General features: G+C 43.2%; 1 protein-coding gene across 1 annotated transcript in view; it reads right to left on the reverse strand.

Annotated features, from left to right (window-relative positions):
• Positions 1 to 571: 571 nt before the first annotated feature.
• PON1 (paraoxonase 1) overlaps positions 572 to 24,189 on the reverse strand; it is a 32,549-nt gene continuing 8,931 nt past the window's right edge. The window contains 8 exon segments of the mRNA XM_028119145.2: positions 572 to 730; positions 3,681 to 3,809; positions 12,546 to 12,627; positions 13,929 to 13,969; positions 13,972 to 14,131; positions 17,497 to 17,623; positions 22,124 to 22,292; positions 23,481 to 23,536. Coding sequence (XP_027974946.2) covers positions 572 to 730; positions 3,681 to 3,809; positions 12,546 to 12,627; positions 13,929 to 13,969; positions 13,972 to 14,131; positions 17,497 to 17,623; positions 22,124 to 22,292; positions 23,481 to 23,536 — 923 coding nt within the window.

Here is a 24,189-nt window from a genome sequence, read left to right on the forward strand (position 1 = left end):
GTCATTTCGGTTTCTATTTACTGAGAAAGTCCTACATCGAAGGGGAAATGGGAGTCAGATTGTGCCAGTATGTCCGATGGCTTTGCTAAGGAGGGATGCCTGGAGCCCAGGGAACTCTGTAGATCACATCTAGTTTCCCAGCAGGTGAACCGGAGCCCCTGAGTGAGGGCTGCAGCCTGAGACGACTTGTGAGATTATCCTCCTCTGTTTCCCGAACAAGGTTCAGCAAGGCAGCAATAAGCTCACGTGCTCCCAGGCAACACACGTTTTAGGGAAAGGACATTTGGATCACACACAGTTAAATGATTAAAGGCCTGACAACTGACACAGCAATTTTAGCCATTTTATTGATAAGATTTTTTTGGTAAATAGACTGATTTGCTACCGTGTTTTCAAAAAAGCCTTATGCATTGATTCTCTTCCCGGTTAAACAGCACTTTCGTCCTTTTAGATGTCCAAATGGGGGGTCAGTATTCACTGTTCAGATGAGATCGCTGTGGCCCCCGGAGATGTGGCAAGCAGTCGAAATGGTGGGCTCACGGTGTCCATGGCACAGGGGCAGATCGACCTGCTAGAGCTCACAGTAAAGAGCTTTGTGGAACACGGTGCCGACCAGTAGCTTCCCTTTGTACACAGACGCAACTGTACTTCCTTGCAACGCTGTACCATTTTCTGCATAAACCAGTGTAACTTTGGGTTCTTCTGTTAAAATGTCCTGGATTTGGATCACCTATCAAAGAAATAACATTAGCCTACTCTTTCTTTTAAAGTCACTCAAAAACATAACGTTAAAGACAGGTCACTTCTCCATGTGAAGAAGCCTGTAGGTAAATCGTATTTTGTTCCAAAATTACTCTTTTTTTTAAAGATTTTATTTATTTATTTGAGAGAGAGAGAGAGAACGAGAGATAGAGAGCACGAGAGGTAAGAGGGTCAGAGGGAGAAGCAGACTCCCTGCTGAGCAGGGAGCCCGATGTGGGACTCGATCCTGGGACTCCAGGATCATGACCTGAGCCGAAGGCAGTCGCTTAACCAACTGAGCCACCCAGGCGCCCACCAAAATTACTCTTTATGGAAGACACTGGTTTCCTTATGGCAAAATGATAGGTTTTAAGCAGGTGCTCTCAAAAAGAGATAGAGACAAATAGGCCTACCCAGCCCAGGGAAGAAATAGGCGTGAGTAACACAGCCTGGGTGGGAGACCCAGGAGTACTAGGGACTATGCGAAATGGGGGAGGGGGGGAGAGGCGTTACTCAGTAATAGTTAAATTACTGCCATGCTAGAATTCAGGCCAGTTTTGCATATTCACAGATAAGTTAGGAATTTGGATGCTTACACTTAATTCTTGGCAGTTAAAAAAAAAAAAACCCATATCTCTGTACAATACTCAATAAGTTCCTCTGAACTTAAGTTTCCAACTCTAAACATATAAGATTTTGTAAGTTCAGTTTCCTTCATTTAGTTGAGCAGAAATATGATCGTGTCATTAACAACAGAGAAGTAGCATGCCAAGCTGACCACATGTAGTAGCTGATATTTGGCCACGGTGAAGAGCACACTGTAAGGCAGGGGCCCAGGGTCCTGTTTTGGATCCTCAGCTTCCCATTTGTTTCTCATTTGTAGAACAAAGTGCATGGGACTAGGTTAAGTTTCTTTTCAACTCTAACTTCCTATCATTTTTAAAGCCTTTAGGATAAAATACAATGGGAAGAAAGGATACTTACATACAAAAACACCAAATACCGCAGACTAGGGGCGACCAGTGCCTATACATAAAGGGTTAATGGGAGCATTTAAAAGGACCTCTTTAAAACAGCCAGCCCCAGGGGCGCCTGAGTAGCTCAGTCCCTTAAGCTTCAGACTCTTAGTTTTCGGCTCAGGTCCTGATCTCATGGAGCCCAGCGTGGGGGCAATGCACTCAGTGGGGAGTCTGCTGGAAGATTCTCTCCCTCTGCCCCTCCCCTCAGTAGTGCGTGCACTCTCTCTCTCTCTCAAATAAATAAATATACCTTTAAAACAGCCAGCCCAAAAGACAGACGTAGTAGTTACTTACTGGCAAATAGGTGATGGTGCACCTTGACTTAAGTAAGCCTCTTTCTAATAAAAGTCAGTCACTCTTCTATGGGGCAGTGTATTAGATAACGGATTGTTATTACTTTTTACTATTCCTTACCAGATCCATCATTAGGAAGGAAGCACTTTTTCCAGAACAGCAAACCAAGTCCATGCTACAACAAATGACCTAAGTTCACCAGATGAGCTAACAAGCAAGAGCAAATTAGAATCTAACATTCTGCTCTGTTCTGAACAGTGAACACGCCACAGCATACATTTCTCCAATTCTGTTAAACACACCATACAGCAATCCTAATAGCTAAGAACCAGGAAAAGGCACAAAGGATTGCCATTAAACATAATACGATTGTCCTGTAAGCCTAGAGAGAAAGGGTATGAAGGGCCATAAAGTAATTGGAAATACACATTTGGTTTGGGGTTTATTTAATCTAAGACACATGGGCTTTTATTTATTTACTTATTTCATGACACGTGGGCTTTAAAAAATTTTTTTTTCGGTGGGTGGGAATGAGACTGACTCTTAAAACTAAGCTTTAAAAAGAATACATAGCAGTAAACAATGTCAAAAATTGTATCGGTTATTTAACGTATAGCAAGTACAACAAATACATACTGCAAAACTCAAAATAGAAAACCCCAGATGAGTCACAGTAAATGTTCAAATGCCTATGGCAAAGTGCGTTTCAGATTCTTGTTTGCACTGCCAAAATAGTCCGCTGAGTAAAGACCATGAACAGGAATGGGGTCTTTGGGTACTATAACGAAGACGGAAGGAAAGGTCTTTTAAACCAGAACAATTCCAGCAAGTGACTGATCTTCCCATTCTGCAGGGAAGGTTTAGAGAGGAGGGCCGTTTGCACACTACGACTGGTTCATTGTATTAATGTGCATACACTGACGCACGGGAAGAGGGGGTTCAAAGGACAGGCAAGTGACAAATGATTAGACCATAGCACGGCCGTGCGTTCCATGTTTTAAACTATTGTGAATTCCCAGGTTGAAGTCATGACCGAAGTGAAGATAGGGACTCCGGTGTAGGGCTGGCTACCCTAGCCCAGCCCTCCACTCTGCTGGAAAGCCTACCAGGAAGTCTCCCTTGCCCCCCCAGCTCTGGGTCAGGGTCCGCCAAGGAGGAGCAACAGCAGGGGGCTGGTAGGACGGAGAGGGAAGTAGGGTGTTGGTTCCAGGCTTCCTCCCTCCAGGGTCCCCACTGGTTGTCTGCGTCCCCCAACCAGGGGTCAGCTTCCGCTAGACGACCCTCTCCACACACAGCTCTCCTCTCGTTAGGATTTCTGGTGACCATTTCCTGCCTCCCTCGCTAGCCCAGGGGTAATGCATTATCTTCTGTTCATTTCCCTACGTGCGCCCACACCTTTGTATAGAGGTTAAATGTCCTCAAATTACCCAATTTAAACGTACCATCTGTCTCCTGCCTAGACTCTGACTAAAATGCCTCCCAAAGTCAAACTCCTTTTTATATCTCATCATTTGGATCATCTATCCGCGTCCCTCCTTATATTTGCACATATAATTGAGATTTATGTTTCCAACTGAGAAACAGCGGGGAATAAGGTCGCTGATCTGCTTCATTTTTCAAACTAACCTCTGATGCGGGAAGATTCTCCGAGTCATAGAACAAGATCTTCAGGCCATTGGGATGGCATCCAACCCAAAGGTCCCCCATCACAGGATCCACGGATATGTTATCCACGAGTGTGTTAAAGTCCAGGGACTTCCAGGTTAAAACCAGGGAGAGAAGGAAGGACAGAAAGTGAAAACAACTGAGAGGTGACAGAACAATATATCGGGAAGCTATCATCTTGTCCTCCCCAGTCGCCATGCTGCTGGTTCCAGAACACAATTCTGCTGCATTTCAATAGCGCCTGGGGAATTCCTCAGGCTTCCCATCTATGCTAGCATTTCATCAGTTTCCAGGACAGAGGAGGGAAGGGGAAGATGCAGAAAGCCAAGCAAGATTGTTAGAAGTCCGATGAAATCATTCGGACTAACATCTGTGCATGAACCTAAAACCGAAGGGAAGAAAAAGTTTTTAAGCGCGGCATAAAACAGTTCCTTCTAAAACGGCATGTGCAAATGATATTTTTACAAGCATTCAAAAAACAACCAGGCGATGTAGATTCATTTTTGATGAGCACATCGATGAAATGCAGGCTCTTCTTTAATGGCTAATCATAGGCTGTGCAGCCAGAGGAGAAATGATCACCCAGGGTCTAATTTTTGCCGTGGAGTTGGGGAAAGGTTTCTTCTTTAGTTTTCTGATGTTATTCAACTCCCTGTTCTTCTGCTGCTTATTTTCTAAATATAAGTTGCAAGCACGTCACGACTGCACAGATTGCTGTCGAGGCTTCATACCAGGATCATAAATAATACCAATGATTCTTAATTCCACCATTCATCATCTTGGCTGCCTTCTACTGGGGAGAAATCACATCTATTTGTTTACCCCTAGCTCTCTGTTGGAGAAGTAATATCCACCATGTACCTCAAACAGAGGCCAGCATCCCTCAGCGCCCAGAGACCATGTAATAGCTGGTGGTGACTCACCGCAGAGGCCAGAGTGTGGGCAGGCAGCTGCAGCAAACCAACGCGGCGGCCCTGCCCCGTACTTCCTACTCTACACTTGATTTTAGCCAAAAGGCCAAGATGAGACCTCTCCCCACCACGTCCATGAAGGGGCTGCAGGGCTCAAGCCTCTCAGCAGAGCCTCCACCCAGAGCCATCATTCATTCTTACCCTGGAGACATCCAGGTTGGCCAAAGGAGGTGGCCAAGCAGACATCCTCTGGCCAAAATCAGCCCCAGGCCTTCTCTGTCTCCCGAAGCCCCCTTCCATCACAGTGTCAAGATAGTCTACACCGATCCCGCCATTTTCTTTAGATGAGGAAAATGTGTGTCTCCGGGTTCTGTGCTGTTATCTTTGGAAGGGGTAAGAGCCGATGGGTGAATTGCATGGCCGTTGAAAGCCTACAGAGATGTGAGCTGGGGGTGAGAGAAGAGAAGGACACCCAAGCCCGGGGGGCCCCATTCATTTGACACACAATTACTGAGCTCCGACCATGTGCTCTGCAAGCAGCTCAGCTCCTAGGGAGAGTGGGTAGGTAAGTGGCAGGCCGGGCTCCTGCCTAGGAGGGGCTGACAGTCCAGCAGGGAGCCCCTTTTGGGCCCAGTAATTAACTCTTGTCTTGCAAATCTCTAATTCCTAGCAAAACTCACTCACCACAATGCATGCAACGGACACATTTCAAGCTTCCACAAAGCCAGGTGGAAGATGGTACATTTCTTGATAAAGGAAACTTAATAAATGATTCTCATTGGAAAAAACTGTGTCCTCTGTTAACAAATATCTCAATTTTTAGAGAATGGGAATGCACTGAAGTGGGACTGATTCATTGGCTGTGCCCTGGAATCTTTTTTTTTTTTTCTTTTTGTGGAGAAGGGGATTATTTTATTGAGGTATAATATGCATAACATGAAATGTGTCATTTTAACCATCTTAAAGGGTACAATTCAGTGACATTAGTACACTCACAGGGTTGTGCAAGCGCTACCCCCTATCCATTTCCAGAAACTTTCATCATCCCAAAGAGAAACTCTGTACCCAATGGCTCCCAATTTCTCCCTCCGTGAGCCCCTGGTAACTCCTGTTCCATTTTCTGTTTATGATTTTGACTATTCCAGGAACCTCATATAAGTGGAATCACACAGTATTTGTCCTTTCGTGTCTGGCTTACTTCACTTAGCATAAGGTCTTCAGAGTTCCATCCATGTTGGAGCATGTATTAGGACTGCATTCCTTTTTAAGCCTGAATAATATTCCATTGTATGTGTATACCACATTTTGACAGGACATAAACCTACCCACATCTCATCGCAAATTCTAAGATCAGTCTCAGCTCATTTATCAAATTCCCTGACACTTCAGGTATTAATGAATTAACTGGTCTTGATTAATCTGTTCCTTCAAAAGAAAAAAGAACATTACAGTCACAGAGGTAGACTCAACTGAATTGTTATGTCAGGAGACAGTGGCCTTACCTGTTGCCAAAAGTGGGAGCCAAATCTAAAATAGGTCCTTGGCAGGACCAGTGTCTTTATCATTCTGTGTCGAATATATATTGGATTGGGCTCTATTCTCATAAAATCCTTTAACTTTCAATTTACAGAAGTACTTATTGTTACAACCACCATTTGTTTTCATTCCCTCAGCCAGTAGGAGTGTGTAAAATTCCATTTTACTTCAGCTAATACTAAATTGGCCATGCCAGTGATTTTTCATGTCAAACATGATGCTATGTTGGATACTGCTTTGAGGTAATTTTCTTGAAATGAAGCCCCTCACGACAGTACATTGGATGTACTGACGGGAACAGCCCCACAGTGCCTGGTGACAGCGCCTCAGGCTGGGGGCGACTTCGGCAAGAGAGTCAGGTCCTGTTTGTAAGGGACAGGGGACTACTTTCACACTGCTCCACTTTACTGTCACTTTCTCTTTCCTCTCCTTTGTGTGTTTACCTCTTTTGACCCAAACCTTCAGATCAGATCATAATCGGTGGGGGTAGAAGAGAAACCCCTGAAGCATACCCAGCTCCATCGTATTGATTGAACAAGTCTTTGTTGAGTGCTTACTATGTGTGGGGAATTCTTCTGGGAACAAAGAGAAAACACCCCGTCCTTCTGGAACTTACACCCTAGTGGAAGAGGCAGACAATAGAGAGGACAAATAAAATATATAGTATTTCACTTATAAAATATAAGTAAAATATATAATATTAGTAATGAGTTCATCGAGAGGACATGATCACCAGTTGATCCTCAAGCTGGAGCCAGACAATTGGAGGCTCCTTAACCCCTCCCCTGTCCTTGGGATGTACATTCTCTCCACTGTTTCCACAGTGGGAGCTGTTCCAAGGACATAGCCTTGAGAGAGTAATGTGTTATTGAGACCATCTGGACAGTATATGTGGCTGAATCCAGTTAAGACCTCTATATAAATTTTTAAGATTCTGGTCGGTGGGTGTGGAGATCTACTTGTCTCAGGGCTGCTCAAGACAAGCCTTGTATGCAATCTCTCTTGCTTATTAAACCTGCCACCCACAATCCGGAGTGGTCTGCCTTCTTTTTTGACCTCTCCTTGCCCTCTGTGTATGGGGCAATGGACCAGTTTCAGATTGCGCCCAGGAAGCTCCCCAGATTACAAACTAGTAATTGGTGAGCCAGCCAGAAGACCAGAGAAATGGGCTTTAGGAAAGAGGCATCCTTGGGGAAAATCCCGAGTTGGCCATTGACCTCTACGTGGGGAAGGGTGGCCCCCATGGCAGATGCTTGGGGACGGCCACATGCCCGCTGATTTAATGCACTACTCAGCCATAACAAGGAATGAGATCTCACCATTTGCAAAAACATGGCTTGACTTAGAGGAGATTATGCTAAGTGAAATAAGTCAGACAGAGAAAGACAAATACCATATGATTTCACTTATCTGTGGAATCTAAAAAGACTAAACAAATGAACAAAGAAATAAGGGAAACAGACTTATAAGTACAGGGAACAAACTGGGGGTTGCCAGAGGGGAAGGAAGGCAGCGGGGGGATAGCAAAATAAGTGAAGGAGATGAAGAGGTATAAGCTTTGGGTATAAAATAAATAAGTCACAGAGATGAAAAATATAGTCAGTAATACTGTAATACCATTGTATGGTGACAGTGGTGACAGACAGTGATGACACTTGTGATGAGCATGGAGTAATGTACAGAGTTCTCCAATCACTATGTTGTACACCTGAAGTTAATGTGTCAACTATTTAATAAATATTTAATATTTAATCAATATTTAATATTATTTAATAAATAAATTTAATTTAAAAAAGTAAGTTAGAGAAGGACAGGTGGGTGCCCACTACTCTGTAGCTTCAGGGCTGGCAGACAAGGGGAGAGAGCAAATAATAAGTTGAAGACCTTGCATGCCATTTTACAAAGCTGGGAGGGCCCAAGCTGCCGAGGATTAAGGTCCGAGCGCTGTGACAAGGTCTGATTGGGACACTAAGAGGTGGAATGCCTGGGAAAATGGGGGAGAGGGAAGGGGACATGCTGTGAAGTGAACGAAACGCCCCATGCTGTCCAACCCCGAGTACAAAGGAAAGCAAAAGCACCACAACGACCCCAGCCAGCGGGGCGGCCTCCAACTGAGGAAACCTTCACGAAGAGAGAATGTACTTCCACGGAGCTTATTGATACAGCTGCCAAGTTCCAGCAAAAGGCCAGGGCAAGTATCCCAGCATGGTTAGTGCACCTACGGGATACGGGGGAGATGGCATTTCTCTGGGCAGGAAGCAGAGAAAATGAGCAACTTCACCACACACCCTGCTCCCCAGCAGCACCGGCATGGCGCTCAAAGGTTCAAAGTACTCACTCTCTTATAGACTGGCTTATTCTAGCCTGCAGGGAGGTTTGGCCCAATGAGGGGCACCTCCCTGGGCCTGTAGAACCCTGAAAATCTACAGAGGAGGTACAACAATCCTTAGGGAGTTGGGAATGAGACAGGCAACCTCAGCCTCTGTTTTTGAAGGCCCTAATCAGGCCACATTCACGGCAAGAATGAGAAGTGGTATACTCCGGTCCGCCCCAACACCTGTTATGGGACACTCATGTCCAGGTTGAGCCCAGTTGTGGGACAAGATATTTATAATGTTGGGCAATCCATTGTTGGTATGGGGAAAACTGACAAATCCCGGGACTGGTACGGGCTGTGGGAAAGACCTGATACAGAGAGATCACCCATAAAACCTAAAGGCTATGCTGATGGGCTGCAAAGGTCCAGTAAAAATAACCCAGAAACAAATGTGGTTTAACCTCATTGCCGTAGGGACTTCGCCTGAACAGAAAAACTGACAACCCAACACTGTGTTCATTGGCCGGTGGAAAGCCATAAAACCTGAACAACAATTCAGACCTGCTCCATCTGCCCCTTACCGTCCCTGATGCCCTGCCTGCTCCAGCAGAAACTTCGGGAATGCAGTGCTGTTTGGGATGGTATAGGTACAGGCCAGGACTGCCTCCAAGTGAGGGCAGGGAGAGATGATCAGAGGCCTCAGGTTGAACGCACTCTTCACTGGTCCTCCAGGACTGACAGCTCTGGTGGACACTGGATCCAAATGAACTCTAACACATGGCGAACCTCAGAAGTTTTCAGCACCACCAATGGTTACAGAGAGCGAATGGTTATGGTTAAGGAAGTTCTTTGACGAATTTAGTGTTCCTCCCTACTACCCCAGGAATATGAAGTTTTTCTCTCTCCAATACCAGGGAATCTATTGGTTCGAGTAATCAAACCAGTGCCGAGGGGAAACACCCACTGGGAACCAGTAGGCCTGCCACCCCTTCGAAAAATGGTAGCTGTTAATCAATATAAATTGCTTGGGGGCATAAAGAGATAGGAGAAACTATCCAAGAACATGCTGCAGGGCATTCTGCAGGCTTTCCTGGAACTGCTGCAAGGGAGAAGATGGGTCATGAACCCACAGAAAATTCAAGGCCCAGGAACCGCCCCAAGGTTTTGGGAGTCATCGGATTGGGCAAGACACACGTTCCAGAAGCTGTGATTGATAAGGCGCAAGCTTAACAACCCCTAAGAACTTGAAAGCGGTGCAAACCTTTGTAGGGATTTGGGGGTTTTGGAGGGCTTTTATTTCCCATCTGGCATCATGTCTCTGTCTCTGATATGGACTGATAAAGAAAGGACATGTGTAGGACTGGGGATCAGGACAGCAAGTCACCTTTGAGAAAGCAAACATACTAGTGAAGTAGATTACAGCTCTGGGCATCTCGTGAGCAGGGATACTATTTGAGTTTGATGTGTCTGTGACTCCAGAAGGATTGTGCACTGTGGTGGGGATAACGGAAAGACAGAGTACCCCTAGGATTTTGGTCCCATCTCTGGAAGGGGACAGAAAATTCCATGTACCCCCTAGAGCAACACCTCTGAGCAGTACTGCTCCAGGGCAGGGAGCCTGTCAGGAACGAAGAGGATATCCAAGTAAGACCTGCCTTTCTTATCAAAGGGTGGGTTGGGAATATGTTCCAGCCACGCATCTCTGCCATGGCTCAGACCCCCATGTTGACGAAGTGGCGTTCCTATCCGCAGCTCCGGAGCACCCTGCCCACCAGCCCACGGTCTCTAGAAATACTGGCCCCGTAGGGTATGTCGATCCTCCAGATGCATCGACGGCCTCCTTCCATGGCAGCCCTTGCAGCTTGTAGAGAGGGAGTGGGGGATGGATCTAGTCAAGGGAATCCAGCCACATGAACTGCAGTTGCTATTCAGCCCAACACTGACACCATCTGGATGGAAGCAGGAAGGAACCGCGGCCCGTGGACTGAACTAAGGGCTGTTTGGCTGGTGATCACTCCTGAGCCCTGACAGGTGACCCTTTGCATTGACAGTTGGGCTGTTCTAGAGGGATTAATCCTGCGGCTGGGACCGTGGCAAGCCAAGGGGTGGATGATGGTAGTAAGCTCCGGTGGGGCAGGATATGTGGAAAAACATTTGAGTCTGCCTGCAGGAACCTGAGGCAGTCCCCACTGCCTTCCACATCCCAGCTCATGCGGGGCTGACACCCTCTGGCAATCAGGAAGCTCATAGCGTGGATATAAGTTATAGCAACAAACCGTTTTAGGAGATACAGAGACTGGATGCATAAAAGAGTAGCCACCCCAGTGGCCCAGTGGGAGCGTGTATTTCCAAAGATGCTCTATTGCCCTCAAAATAGAGGGACTTGGTGAACGCAGTAATAGCATGCCCGACGTGTTTTAAACAGCACCCAAGCAACAGCCAAGCAAGGTCCTGACCAAATTCATCCAATAAGCCTTAAATGAGAGCCAACAAAGCCTGTCCTTACTGAACACTGAACTGTCTCTAATTATAAAAGCTGTCCTCCCAAATCGGATGGCCTCGAACACTATGGCCACCTCTTTGCCATTATCCAAACAGAATGTCGTGTGTACACGCCCGATGAGTCTGCTAGTGTGTCATCTTTTTAAATCCCATGAGGACACAAGTGAATGCCTGCAGTGATCTGCCCCTCAGCTTGGGGGACTTAATAAATCCGTGGTTCGGATCATGGGACTCTTGGATGAAAAAATTGCCATTGGTTTGGGGAATCACTGCTGTAATCTGCGTTCTCCCTTGCATGTGCCTGTACCCTCGCTATGGTGTCTGCCTCCGGTGTAGCCAGAGAGCCACTAAACACGCTGCCTCCAAGCTAGTGAGCCCCTTCGCTGACTGCTCAGGGCACGTTGCAGAAGAGGGGGCTATATGAGATCGTAAGAGCTGTTGCAAGGGATGGAGTGTTGGAGGAGGTCATTGAGAGGACACGAGCCCTGGCTGAACCTCAAGCTGGACCTGGACAACTGAAGGCTCCCCGTCCCCTTCCCTGTCCTTGAAATGTGCATTCTGCCCACTGTTGGCACAGTGGGAGCCATTCCAGGGACACAGCCTCGACATAGAGTGTTGTCGAGCCCCTCTGCGCGGTGTATGTGACGGAGCCCCCATTAAGGCCTCTAAATAAACTTTTAAGATTCCGGTGGGCAGGTGCGGAGAGCTGCTCGTCTTGCAGCTGCCCAAGACAAGCCAAGTAAATAAGTAAATAAGTGCCTTTGTTTATTAAACCTGCCACCTACTGATCTGGAGGGGCCTGCCTCTTTCTCGGTCTCCCCTTGCCCTCTGTGTGGAGGCAGGGGAAGAGGGTGGTTCGGACTGGACCGGGAAGTGCCTGAGCTTGCAAACTATCAGGGTGTGTGTAGGTAGGCGAGCGGAGTTGCAAGCTTAGATTAGGTAGCCAGGGAAGGTCTCGCTGAGGTGACATTTTAGTGGGAACTGGAAGGATATGAAGGAGAGAGCCACTGAGATCTGGAGGAAGATCACCGGAGCCGAGGGAACCACCTGGTGAGCTCAGGAGGGTGAGGCTGGGCCGGAGGAGGTGTTGGAGACAAAGGTAGCAAAGTGCTGGGCTGCAGGGCTGCTTAGTGGCCACTGGGAGTCCTTGATACTTTATTGGGCTTCATATTAGATTTACATTATTTATAACTATTATGGAGAGCATTGTCACACGAAATACCAGTTGAGGTGATTTCTTGGCTATCTCATCAACATGGAGGGAAAAATGAAAGAGAGGGAGAAAGGGGACAGAGGAAGGGAAGGGAAACTGAGCAATGAGGATTCATTCGGGCAGAAAGAATCAAAGTTTGATAGGTGAGATATCTGGCTTGCTGCTTCCCATTCCGCAGTTGAGTAAAAGTGAACAACAAACATACATGATGCTGTTGCCTCTTAATAAAGAAATGAAAAATTGGTTCTCACCCACTCCAATTAGTCCTTTTTTGCTCACTTTTAATTTCACAAATCACTTAGAATCTAATTATCACTCTGCAAACTTATAGTGTTAATACATCTTACCTTCAATGGAGTTAAAGTCCAATTAGCGTGCTTTTCATACACATGAATCTTATGAGCCAGCAATTCAGATATATAGACATACCTTCAAAGAAGAAAGAGCTACATCAAAGCACTTGAAGTAATACAGCTCAGAAGGTTACGGTGAAGTTGTAAGAACCCTTCCTAGGAAAGAACTTCGCTTAGAGACTGGAAAATGCAACCTCTCTAAAAGCACACCAAATTCTGGAAGAAACAACTCAGCAAGTTTACAATGTGCAAAGGAATTTTCGTTTCTGAAAAGTTGTTTCTAAAGGTAGGAACCTAGTTGTCCCTGATTAGAAGGGAAGAAACGTAGCCCTAGTACCAGCTCTTAATATCTGGGAGGAAAATGTATGATATTACTTCTCTTCACTTGTCAATATAGTGACAATCCCCAGGTTCTGCCTGTCAGAGGATAGCGAGTTCTCTCGGGCAGGCTTCAGGAGAACGCTTTGACAACCAGGCCCTTGTTTTAGGCCAGAAAAAGTATGGGAGAAGACAAGATGCTTGGCCTGGATCTGAGAGAAGTCTTCCTCCCCTCTCACCCTGAGCCTGGTCCTGACCCTGTGCATTTAGTATTTTGCACGCAGTGCAACGCCCCACTCATGGTAAAGACATGTGGTCAGTGCAGCCCAGAACAAAGAGAGAAATAACTGCGTATTATCTGCTACTTTGGAAGACCAGGAGATGCTATAAATATTTGAAAGCCGTCCACACGGTTTCCTCTAATTATGTTACTAACTTCTGAAATCCGTGATGATAAAAGATGAGGAAGGCTATATATGACGGATACATGGCTTTTGTGGATAGACTGATGTTACCCAAAGTGTGGTCCCCCAACCAGTGTTGCTCTGTGAATTGTTTGTTTCGGGGGCATCATCAAATAATAACGTAAATCAACTACATTGTGAAGCGCAATGCCTAGTTAAGCTGACTTTCCCCCCACAGCAAAACTTTCTTGATGGAGAAAGCAGTGTCTTGATTTACATTTTGGTGCAAGCTTTTTATCTTGTCACAAACCAGCACTACTGAAATATATAACTGCATGCTGTTAATCTTATTACGGCCTCAAAATTCTTCCCTCAAAGCAAAGCTATTGAGAAATACTAAATGTTTATCACAGTTCCCCTCCTTGATATATTCATCCCTACCCCCAAATTTAAAAGAATATGCCTACACAAAATAGAAATTTTTGATTTGATACGTTTTATCCCCTGAGAAATTAAGATATTTTACATTCTTCCTAATTTCCTCTTACCAGGATAACATGTTAGAGCATATCATGTTGTTTAGAAAATGAGTATGTTCTAACAGTGTCTAATAAGAATCTGGGGAAATGAATGACATTTTAAAGAGTTCACATACTTGCCGTCAGGTGAGATGTTGATTCCATTAGCAAAATCAAATATCCGTCTGCCATCACTCGAACTTCGTTTGGACTATAGTAAACAACATAAGACCATGCTAAACCCAAATAGAGCTCCCAGGATCTCAGGTAGGGGTCAACAAAATAGTGATCATTTGTGGCATAAAAGTGCTCAGGTCCCACAGCAACAATATCATTCAAACTGCAAATTCAAACACACATATAGGATATATACAAGTGAAGGTCTTGTACGTTACAGGATTAGGCATTGATTAGCATTCATTAATGGCTGTTCCTAAAATCAAGATGCAGATGAAGCTTTCACTCTAGCCGTTATGGCACAGAATTCATATGACATCAATCCCACCTGTAGGATCCTCAAAGACAATAATTACTCTTACAAAACCCTAAAAGGTTACTATAGCAATGTAACATAAAAATCCTATTAACTGTATCTGAAAAATAGTGCTCTAGGGTGCGTGTGTGTGTGTGTGTGCGCGCGCATGCGCGTGTTTTGCGCCTGTGTGTGCACGTGCGTGCGCATGCGCGTGTGTGTGCGTGTGCGTGCGCATGAGCGTGTGCGCGCGCGTGCGTGTGTAGGTGTGTGTGCGTGCACGGGTGTGTGTGTGTGTGTGTGCACGTGTGTAGATATACTACATTCAGTAGACATTAAATTAGGCCAGGAATCATTATCAGGGCAAAATGCATTTATGTTCATACAGAAGTCACTCTCACATAGAACAGTCTGGGATATCATCAGGCAGAGGGAGGAAAAAACACTGGCCATCTTGAGACTTGCATTTTAGTTAAAGCTCTGTCACGATTAGCTGTGCTATTTAGGTAAAATTAATCATTTTGCATGTCAGGGCCTCAGTTTCCCTAACTGTAAAAGGAGGATGAGATGGACTGCTGTATATTTCAGTCTTAGAAGGTCATTTCTGGCCTTATGATTCTAAACTGAGGAAAATGTCCACGAGCAAGAATGTTCATGAAAGGGACACTATGGCATATTTTCTTTCTGATTTTGATTCTCTCTCCGTTACTGAAAATCTAAGATATATGAGTCTATTTTTCTGCTTTAATAGGTACAACAGTGAACACATAAGTGAGTCATTCTCTGCTGATTGAGGTGACAGAAGTTCCCCAGGGCTATTATCTGGTAGAGAATTATCTCCGCTCCATTGCTGAGGGCGTAATGGCCCGCACATCAGCTCTGACGCAGTTCTGGGCTCCTGGGCCAGTTAGATAAGCACACAGAGTCTCAGTTTTCTCATCTGTAAAGAGAGGTTAAACAATTTTCCCAAAGTCCTACAGCTCATTAGTATAAGACTAAGGGTCAGAATCTTAATTTGTGGAGTCTCAGTGGAAATCACAGTAAGACAATGCCTGTTGTGTGCTTTGTAGAAAGCCGGCCACTCACTGAACCCTCGTCAATGGTGATCACCATTGCGACATGAGAAAAAAGGTCCAGGAATTTAGGATTAGTGTGTACAGGCCCAGGCATAAACCTCTTCTCTCTCTCTTTTTCTCCCCCTCTCGTTTTTAAAAGTAAATTTCCAAAGTGAGTAGTATACGTTACAAATCATTTGCCTGTTTTTCGTAAAAAAGAGCAGAGAGGAATATTTCAGAGTAATAGCTTTGAAATCTCATAGACCCCAGTTGAATGCTGACGTTGCTTGCTATTGTCTATGGGACCACAGCGTGCCACTAAAATCTATACCTCAGTTTCTCTCTGGACTTTGTGAGGTTAGGGTAAATAAAATGAAAGAATGACTATAAAGACCTTGGCACTATGCCTGGCTATTAGAGATGATTGATCATGACTGTTGTGTTATCATTAATAACATACTTCAATTGTGATAGATTAGTAATAGGAATATTAATGCTATAAACAACCACATAAAGAGCTACTAAATACAAAGCAGAAAATATACATGGCTAGCCCTTCAATTGAGAGAGCAGAAGTTTAGTTAATTGTGGCACTATGTTTGTTTTTTTCTTCCAGTTTGCTTCTATATTGCCAAAGACATGTATTTTTGCACTTGGCCCAGAAAAAAAATACCCTAACCCTGGGAATCTGGACAAATATGAGGCTTCAAGATTAACTGTGAAACCAATAAAATAAGCTTTCACTATTTCAGAGTGGCTCAGAGCCCCCGCTTCAGCCTCAAGATACCAGGGTTAAAATTCCAGGTTTGCCATTTTACTGATGGTTTTATCTGGGCCAAGTTAAATACTCCAAAATGGCATAATAATAACACCTAATTAAGAAGGTATTTGTAAAAAGATAATAAAGTAATCAGTTTAAATTGGTTATTGTAGCACCTAACTTACAGTTAAAGCTCATTGTTACTATCACAATTATTACAATTATTATTAGCCCAGCTTCTCTATTCTATATACTTTTCCCTAATTTAGATCTTGGTATGTGGCACATTCTCCAGATTTCAGTAAACTGATTCTCTTTCCAAAATACATTTGTTGAGTGAATGTATAAATAACCTGTTCCACCGAAAGCCGCTCTCTGAATTTGCGCTCATCCTAGGGAGGCAGAAGAAGACTTGGGCCATATAGTTCCTAGGCAGCTACTAATTAGCAGACTGACCTTCATCCAGTTACTCAATTTCTCTCCAATCTCAGTTTCCTCATCTTCAAAACCACCAGATAAAAAAAGAGAGGAGGGGATCCTGGGAACACTGCGTGCCGGGCACTCTGCTAGGTCCCTGCGTGTAAATAACACACAGTTTAAACGAAATCTAGATTTACCAATACTGAGGTACTCCAATGCTGTCTGTTAATCATTCAGATAAAGTTTGGGACTCTAGACAATCTTAATGACTAGAGGGTAAAGATCAGGAAGTTTGGGAAGACTTTGTCAGACTTTTGTCCCAAATCCCTCACTAGCCTCACAAACGAAATCCTAAGGCAAGTGAGGAAGTTGATTTTGTGTTGGGTTGACGGGGATCAGGGATCCCTGGGTATTTTCTTTTTCCTTGTGTTACATCGTCAAGAAGCCTAAGATTGGAGCTGAGTGTTAACCACAGATAGGCTACTCCATAAATCAGGTGCCCAAACAGCAGTAGGGGTAGGATGGGGAGGTATTAGAAGCACTGGATCTCAGATCTCCCTTGGGTATATGTTTCTAATTCATAGAAACATCTAAGATTCTATTTTTTTAATACAAAAAGAAATAAATGAATAAATAAGCCAGCTCATGATGTGGAATTTTTCTGTGAAACTGGTATGGGTTTGAAATATAAAGTCTGGTTTTGGAGAAGAACAGAGTTATGTCTTAATAACATCTTGAATGGACATTCTGAGGCTGAGAGCCATAAGTCAGCATCCAGGCAGCCTGGGAAATGAGAGAGGAAGAGAATGGGTCTTCTCTCAGGGGTTTGAATCTTCAAAAGTATCTGCAGAAGACCATTTGGAGGAGTTCGTGATGATTAGAAAGGAGAGTTGACCAGCCATTATCCCGCCTCCCACTCTGGCTGAAAGGAGAAACCAAAGGTGGATTAACCATCCACTGGTGTTAAAGGAAAATCGAAATATGATACATCTCAGTACTTAGGCAGAAGTTTGTGTCCAATGGTTTTCAGATGCAAAAGTGATTTTTCTTCTTCTTCAAATTTAAACAACTCAACTGTGGACTTAAAATCTGGATGGTTCACCACCAGCAGGTACATGGTATTATCTGAGAAGAGATTAAAAACAAAAATCGAAACATTAACTGAGCTCTCAGCTGTCAGCCCTGTCTCCAAAAAGCAATTTCAACCCACCTCCAACTAGTACTTAGGGTGTCAGGCAGATGGAATATTTTCATCTCCTTGTAGAGAGAAGCACTTGTGATTGCTCCAAAGGAAAAAAATGGCTAAAGGAAGAACTAGTGACAGTCTCTAAACACCTCCAAACTCCACAGGGGGGAAAAAATCCTCAACTTAAGAATGAGCAACGTTTGACACTAAAACTCCAAAGAGCTTGTTAAGCTTTCTATTGCAAATGGTCTCAGCAAGATGCAGAGTTGAGATAAAAGAGATAAAAGATGTGGAGAACACTGACATGAGAAGGTGTGCTTGGGTATAATTCACACAGTGTAAGATGATAAATTCCATAAAAAGAACACCTGAGAGATTCTATCAAAGGGAAGCAGCTTCCATGAGTCAGTCCAGCTTTAAGACATAAAAGAGACCAATTTAACTGGTCAAGAAGGTGTGATTAGAGTTGGCAAGTGAAGTTAGATTATTACAGTCTTTGCCTTAAGGAGCAGTAAGTCTTTGGGACTTTGATGTGACCAAATTGGTGTTTAAAGAAAAGCCATGCAAAGTTTAGTGGGTTGAAATGAAGAGATTTAAACAGAGAAGCCAACCAGGAGGCTCCTGGTGGTTAGGCCATTGAACAAACAAGTGTTTATTTTCATTGGTATTAAGTGCTACATAGGGAAAATAAAACCAGATAAAAGAATGAAGAGTAATGAGATGTTTTCTTCATGACAGTCAGGGAAGTTCTGATGAAGTGATGTTAAAGCAGAAACCTAAATGATATAGGAGACCAAACCATGTGAGTATCTGGAGAAAGAGCATGCCAAGGTGAGGGAAGAGAGTGTGCAAAGGGCCTGTGGCAGGAGCTTCCTTGACACTTCTCTTAATAGTGAGCTTGTGGATGGAGTAGAGTGAGTGAAAGAAAGAGTGGGAAGCCTGCAGCCATAAAGGTAGGTAGCCAATGGGGCACCTGGGTGGCTCAGTTGGTTGGGCGACTGCCTTCGGCTCAGGTCATGATCCAGGAGTCCCTGGATCGAGTCCCGCATTGGGCTCCCTGCTCGGCGGAGAGTCTGCTTCTCCCTCTGACCCTCCCCCCTCTCATGTGCTCTCTCTCTCTCTCTCTCATTCTCTCTGTCTCAAATAAAAAAAAAAAAAAAATCTTTAAAAAAAAAAAAGGTAGGTAGCCAAGGCCAGTCTTGTTAGGGCTCATGGTAAGGACCCAGGGCTTACTCACTGGGGCCTTGGAGCCAAGGAGTAACATGACCTTATAGTTACAGCAGTAATCCAGGTGTGGGGGGAGAAGGGACTGGGCCAGAAGGATGGCACTGACAAGAAGTGGCAAGAAAGGATATGAAGACATTTGACAGGAAGTATCAAAAGTCCCTGATGATGGCTGAGAAATGAGGAAGTCAAAAATAAAACATGAGTGAGCACTGAAACCCAGATCCATGTTTTGTGCAGCAGATTCTACCTCTAGGCATTTATCGTAAGAAAATACTCACAGAAGATATATATATACAGGAATGTTTATTTTGGCATTGTTCACAATGAACATAAAGGCAGAAACAGACTGAATATCCATCAACAGAAGAACTACATTACTGCACTCCCATGCATCCGAATCCTAAACAGTCATTGTAAAGGAGCTCTAAATGCACTGTCATAGAAAGGAGTCCATAATGTAATATTAAATGCAAAAGCACTTTATAGAAGGGTTTGGGTAATATGACTCCCTTTTATTCTTAAAAGTGTACACATACCCAACAGTATATTTCTTTGCACTTGATGTTTTAAAAATAAAATACAATGTTGATAAATGGGTGGAGAGGTCACTGAAAGGGGACTATATATGTACATATAAAAGATGTCATATGGGGTGGAAAGATAAAAGGATGGAAAATCAGTTTTCAACATGTTGAGTTTAAAGCAGCTATAGGAGAGGAACTCAAATAGAATACTCTGGTAAGCTTGAAGGAATGGAACTGAAGAGCTGGTTAAAAATAAAGAATACCCCATTAAGGGAATTCTCCCAGAAAGCAGGCACAGTTAACGGTTGTGACTTGGTTGAACTTTTTGAACTAGAGCAAATAAAGAGGAGGCAAAAAATCAGTCTTTTGGGGAGTGTGCAGAGAATTTCAAATGAGTGACAAAACAATGAACAGGGGGAAAACCTGCAGTAGGATCAGAACTAAGCTAAATAAGTATATTGGAATTTTGGGGAGGAGAAATTTACTTGAGGGAGAAAGTGGTCAACAGCATAAATGAGGTGGAGGAAGGAAGAAAGGGAAAAAGGCCAGAAAGAAGGGAGGGAGGGAGGGAGCTATTGCGTTAAATGAATTCTTTATATATTTTGGATATTAGCTCCTTATCAGATACACGATGTTGCAAATATTCCTTTCCATTCAGTAGGTTGGCTTTTCATTTTGTTTATGATTTCCTTTGCTGTACAGAAGCTTTTTACTTTGATGTAGTTCTACTTGTTTGTTTTTGCTTTTGTTGCTTTTGCCTTTGGTGTCAGATTTAAAAAGAATCATCTCCAAGATCTATGTCAAAGAACTTACTGCCTATGTTTTCTTCTAGGAGTTTTATGGTTTCAGGTCTTCTATTCAAGTCTTTAAACCATTTTGAGAATTCATTTAACTCAACAGCAAAAGCAAATAATCTGATTTTAGAATGGGCAGAAGAGGTGGGCCTGGGTGGCTCACTCTGTTAAGTGTCCGACTCCTGATTTCGGCTCAGGTCATGATCTCGGGGTCCTGGAATCGAGCCCTGTGTCTGGCTCTGTGCTCAGCGAGAGTCTGCTTGAAGGATTTTCTCTCTCCCTCTGCCCCTTACCCCACTCACATTCAATCTCTCTCTCAAATAAATAAATAAATCTTTAAAAAAATAAAAATAAGCAGAAGATCTGAAAAAGATATTTTTCCAAAGAACACATAGACAACCAACAGGTACAAGAAAAGATTCTCAACATCATTAATCAGGGAAATGCAAATCAAAACCATAGTGAGATACCATCTCACACCCATTAGAATGGCTATTACCAAAAAGACCAGAAATAACAAGTGTTGGCAAGGATGTGGAGAAAAAGGAGCCCTCATGCACTGTTGTTGGGAATGCAAACTGGTGCAGCCACTGTGGAAAACACTGTGGAGTTTTCTCGAAAAATTAAAAATAGGGCGCCTGGGTGGCTCAGTTGGTTAAGCGACTGCCTTCGGCTCAGGTCATGATCCTGGAGTCCCGGGATCAAGTCCCACATCAGGCTCCCTGCTCAGCAGGGAGTCTGCTTCTCCCTCTGACCCTCTTCCCTCTCATGCTCTCTATCTCTCATTCTCTCTCTCTCAAATAAATAAATAAAATCTTTAAAAAAAAAAAGAAAAGAAAAATTAAAAATAGAACTACCATACAACCCAGGAATCCCATTCTGGGTATTGATCTAAAGAAAATGAAAACCCTAACTTGAAAACTATATGCTTCCCTATGTTCATTGCAGCATTACTTACAGGAGTCAAGACATGGAAACAACCTAAGTGTCCATCGATGGATGAATAAACACACACACACACACATACACACACACACACACACACACACATACACAGAGGAATATTATTCAGCCATAAGTAAAAGAACAAAAATCCTGCCATTTGTGACAATATGGATGGACCTTAAGGGCGCTATGCTAAGTGAAATAAGTGGGGGGGGGGGCGGAAACTAAAGCAAGTGATTTCTTTTATACATAGAATTAAAATCTAAAAGTGAAATACAAAGCTCATAGATGGTGGTTGCCAGAGGTAGGGAGTGCAGGGCAGGAAAAACAGGGGCTCAAAATGTAAAAGGAAAACAAAGGCAGTTGATGTCAAATCCCGCAGGGGTTTCTGTGCACGTAGAGACCCAGCAAACGGCTGCATATAGAAAGGAAGAAATGGAAGGACAGCATGAGGGATGGGGGCGATATGTTGATAGCTTTGAAATGTGGAGAAGTAGTTTGAAGACAAAACAGAGGAACCAGTGTACAGAAGGGCACGGAAGGTGACAGGGCTGAGAGAAAACTGACCACGGTAACTTTCTGTCAGTGGATCTATAGGTTGCTGATGCTTTCTGTTAGAAAATTCTATCCTTGTAAATTCCCAGGTCAGAACAATTGTTTGAAATGGAAAACCCATAATGATCAGAGCTAAATATTATTGTTACCGTAATTATAGGGATAATGTGAATGCTGGTATTTTTAAAAAATAAGTGCTTTACAAACCTTAAGTATTTTAGCATTCTCAAGCATCAGAGTGGTTATAATATTATATTTCATTAACATAGGGGATATGTTTAACAGAAGAGTAACATTAACCATGATTATACTGTAGTTGAATGAGAGGAAATATTCACTCTTTAACATTTTTTAAATCTTGGCTTTGTTTTTAATAAGCATTAAATAGCGTTACCCTCGTCTGTGAATGTGCTAATCCCATGAGGGTTAAATGAAGACTGATCGAAGTTACTTCCAGTGACCCTCAGTTCTAACACTTTTGGATCTTCTTCATTCAGGTCCATCAGAAGAATTTTGCCAGGCTTATCAGGTGCAAAGCTCTTCATTCCAGGATATTTTAATCCCTTATGAAACACGAAGAAGAAAAAAATAGACCCATTACAAATACTTCAAAAGCTGATCGAGGCGGTAGATGGCACATGGGGTCATACTGTCTGCTTCGCATCACAGGGCCACATGGGAAGCCTCTTGGTTGGCTTGTGCGATAGGCCCATGGGGGTTCTGGAAGCCACATGTTCCACCAGTCCACCCCACACAACACACTGGCTCGGACCCTTCCATCACCAGCAGCAAAGCCATATGTGTCCCATACCACAGTTCCCAACTCATGAGAAAGATCAAAAATGGAAAAGTAGACCAACTGGGCAATTGCTAATGGGCTTCAATCATATAAGCAAGGAATATGGAGAGGACACTGGTTATGGTTTTTAAAATGTCTCCTGGCAGGTTCCTTGGAAGCTTCTGAGGGACAGAGTTTTAGGGGAAGTCTAGCGAGCCCAGAGACAACTTCTTTCTTAGCCTTCAATGAGAACAACACAGCTGTTTTTTGTTTTAGATGCTGGGGTCCCATATAAGATTTTGCTTGGAATATGTTATTCTGTTGCTTTAGAAAAGAGGTTTGCAAGACGCTGCTGGAGAAGATGACTAGTCTTCCATCTTCCTAGGAGAAAACTGGACTAAATAAATTACAACAGGCAGCAAAGGGTGTTGACTTCTTTTGTTTTTGAGCTATGTCACCACCACAGTGGTTTGTATGCAGAAGAGGTTCAACAAACGTGGTGGCTTCACTCTTCAAAGTGTGGAAATTGTGGAATGGCCTATCAATAATTTTAGATTAAAGGGCTTACTTTGAAAAGTGTGAAAGAAAAAGGTAAAATCTAAATGACATGTGGAGGGATATATAGAAACATACACCCAATTCAGTAAATATTTGACTATACCACTTAAGTGCCTCAAGGGATAGACCATCGATGGAAAGCCATTCTTGAACTCACTGGACTCAGAAATTGCTACAATGGAAGATAAGGTCATATTTGAGTTCAGCGTACAGACAGGAGTACACATATGCCTAGAAGGCATACAGCCATAATTTTAACACCGGTGTAAAATGTATATACTATTTGTTTTTTGAACCATATGACTGCTTATTTTATTTGAAGGTGGGCATTGGAAAATAGCAAGCTTAAACAAAAGACTTAAGCTGCTGGGTCTAGAACATGGCGTAGAGCACCGTAAAGAAAGAAACCACTTACAGAGCTAATGAAAGCCAGTCCATTAGGGAGTATCTCCAAGTCTTCAGAGCCAGTTTCTGCCAGAAGAGAATAGTCAGGACAGAGTGCTGTGGACGGCTGCAGGGAGCTAGGGATCCTTCTCTTTACCACTCTTAGCTGGAAAATGGGGCTACATATTTAGCTCTTATTCGATAGATTCAGAATAATGAACTCTTTCATTTACTTCTTCAAATTGACTAATAGGAGTCTATAAAAATTAGAAGACACTGATATAATTAAGTGTAATTAAAATTTACACTTAATATGTATTTTTTTAAAATTAATGGACTAGAACTTTTTCCTCAGGGTCTGAAATCTCTTACATAAAGTTCATGGAAATTCACAAAATTTATAAAAGGTACAATTATTTGAAAACAGCTTGCTGTTTTGTTAAAGACACAGCGTAAACTACCAACATATATTAATACGTAATTCCAAATCCAATAAATTCTTTTGAGAACCATATTGGAGATATAGGCAGATTCCAAATTCTTCAGTTAAAATGGGGATACATTTCATATGCAAAATACACATCCACTATTAATTTTAAGCATCAGTAAAATATCACCAAGCTAATTATACTTTACATGTACATTTTTAAAATCTCTATCAACCTAGAGACAAATGAGATTTTTGATTTTGTATTGATACTCTTAGTGGAGATGTTTGTTTTTCAAATATCCAGTGACAT

Source organism: Eumetopias jubatus, unplaced genomic scaffold (genome assembly GCF_037043125.1).
Source record: "Eumetopias jubatus isolate StellerSeaLion01/CBP00866 unplaced genomic scaffold, mEumJub1_p1.0 scaffold_14, whole genome shotgun sequence".
Classification (NCBI taxonomy): domain Eukaryota; kingdom Metazoa; phylum Chordata; class Mammalia; order Carnivora; family Otariidae; genus Eumetopias; species Eumetopias jubatus.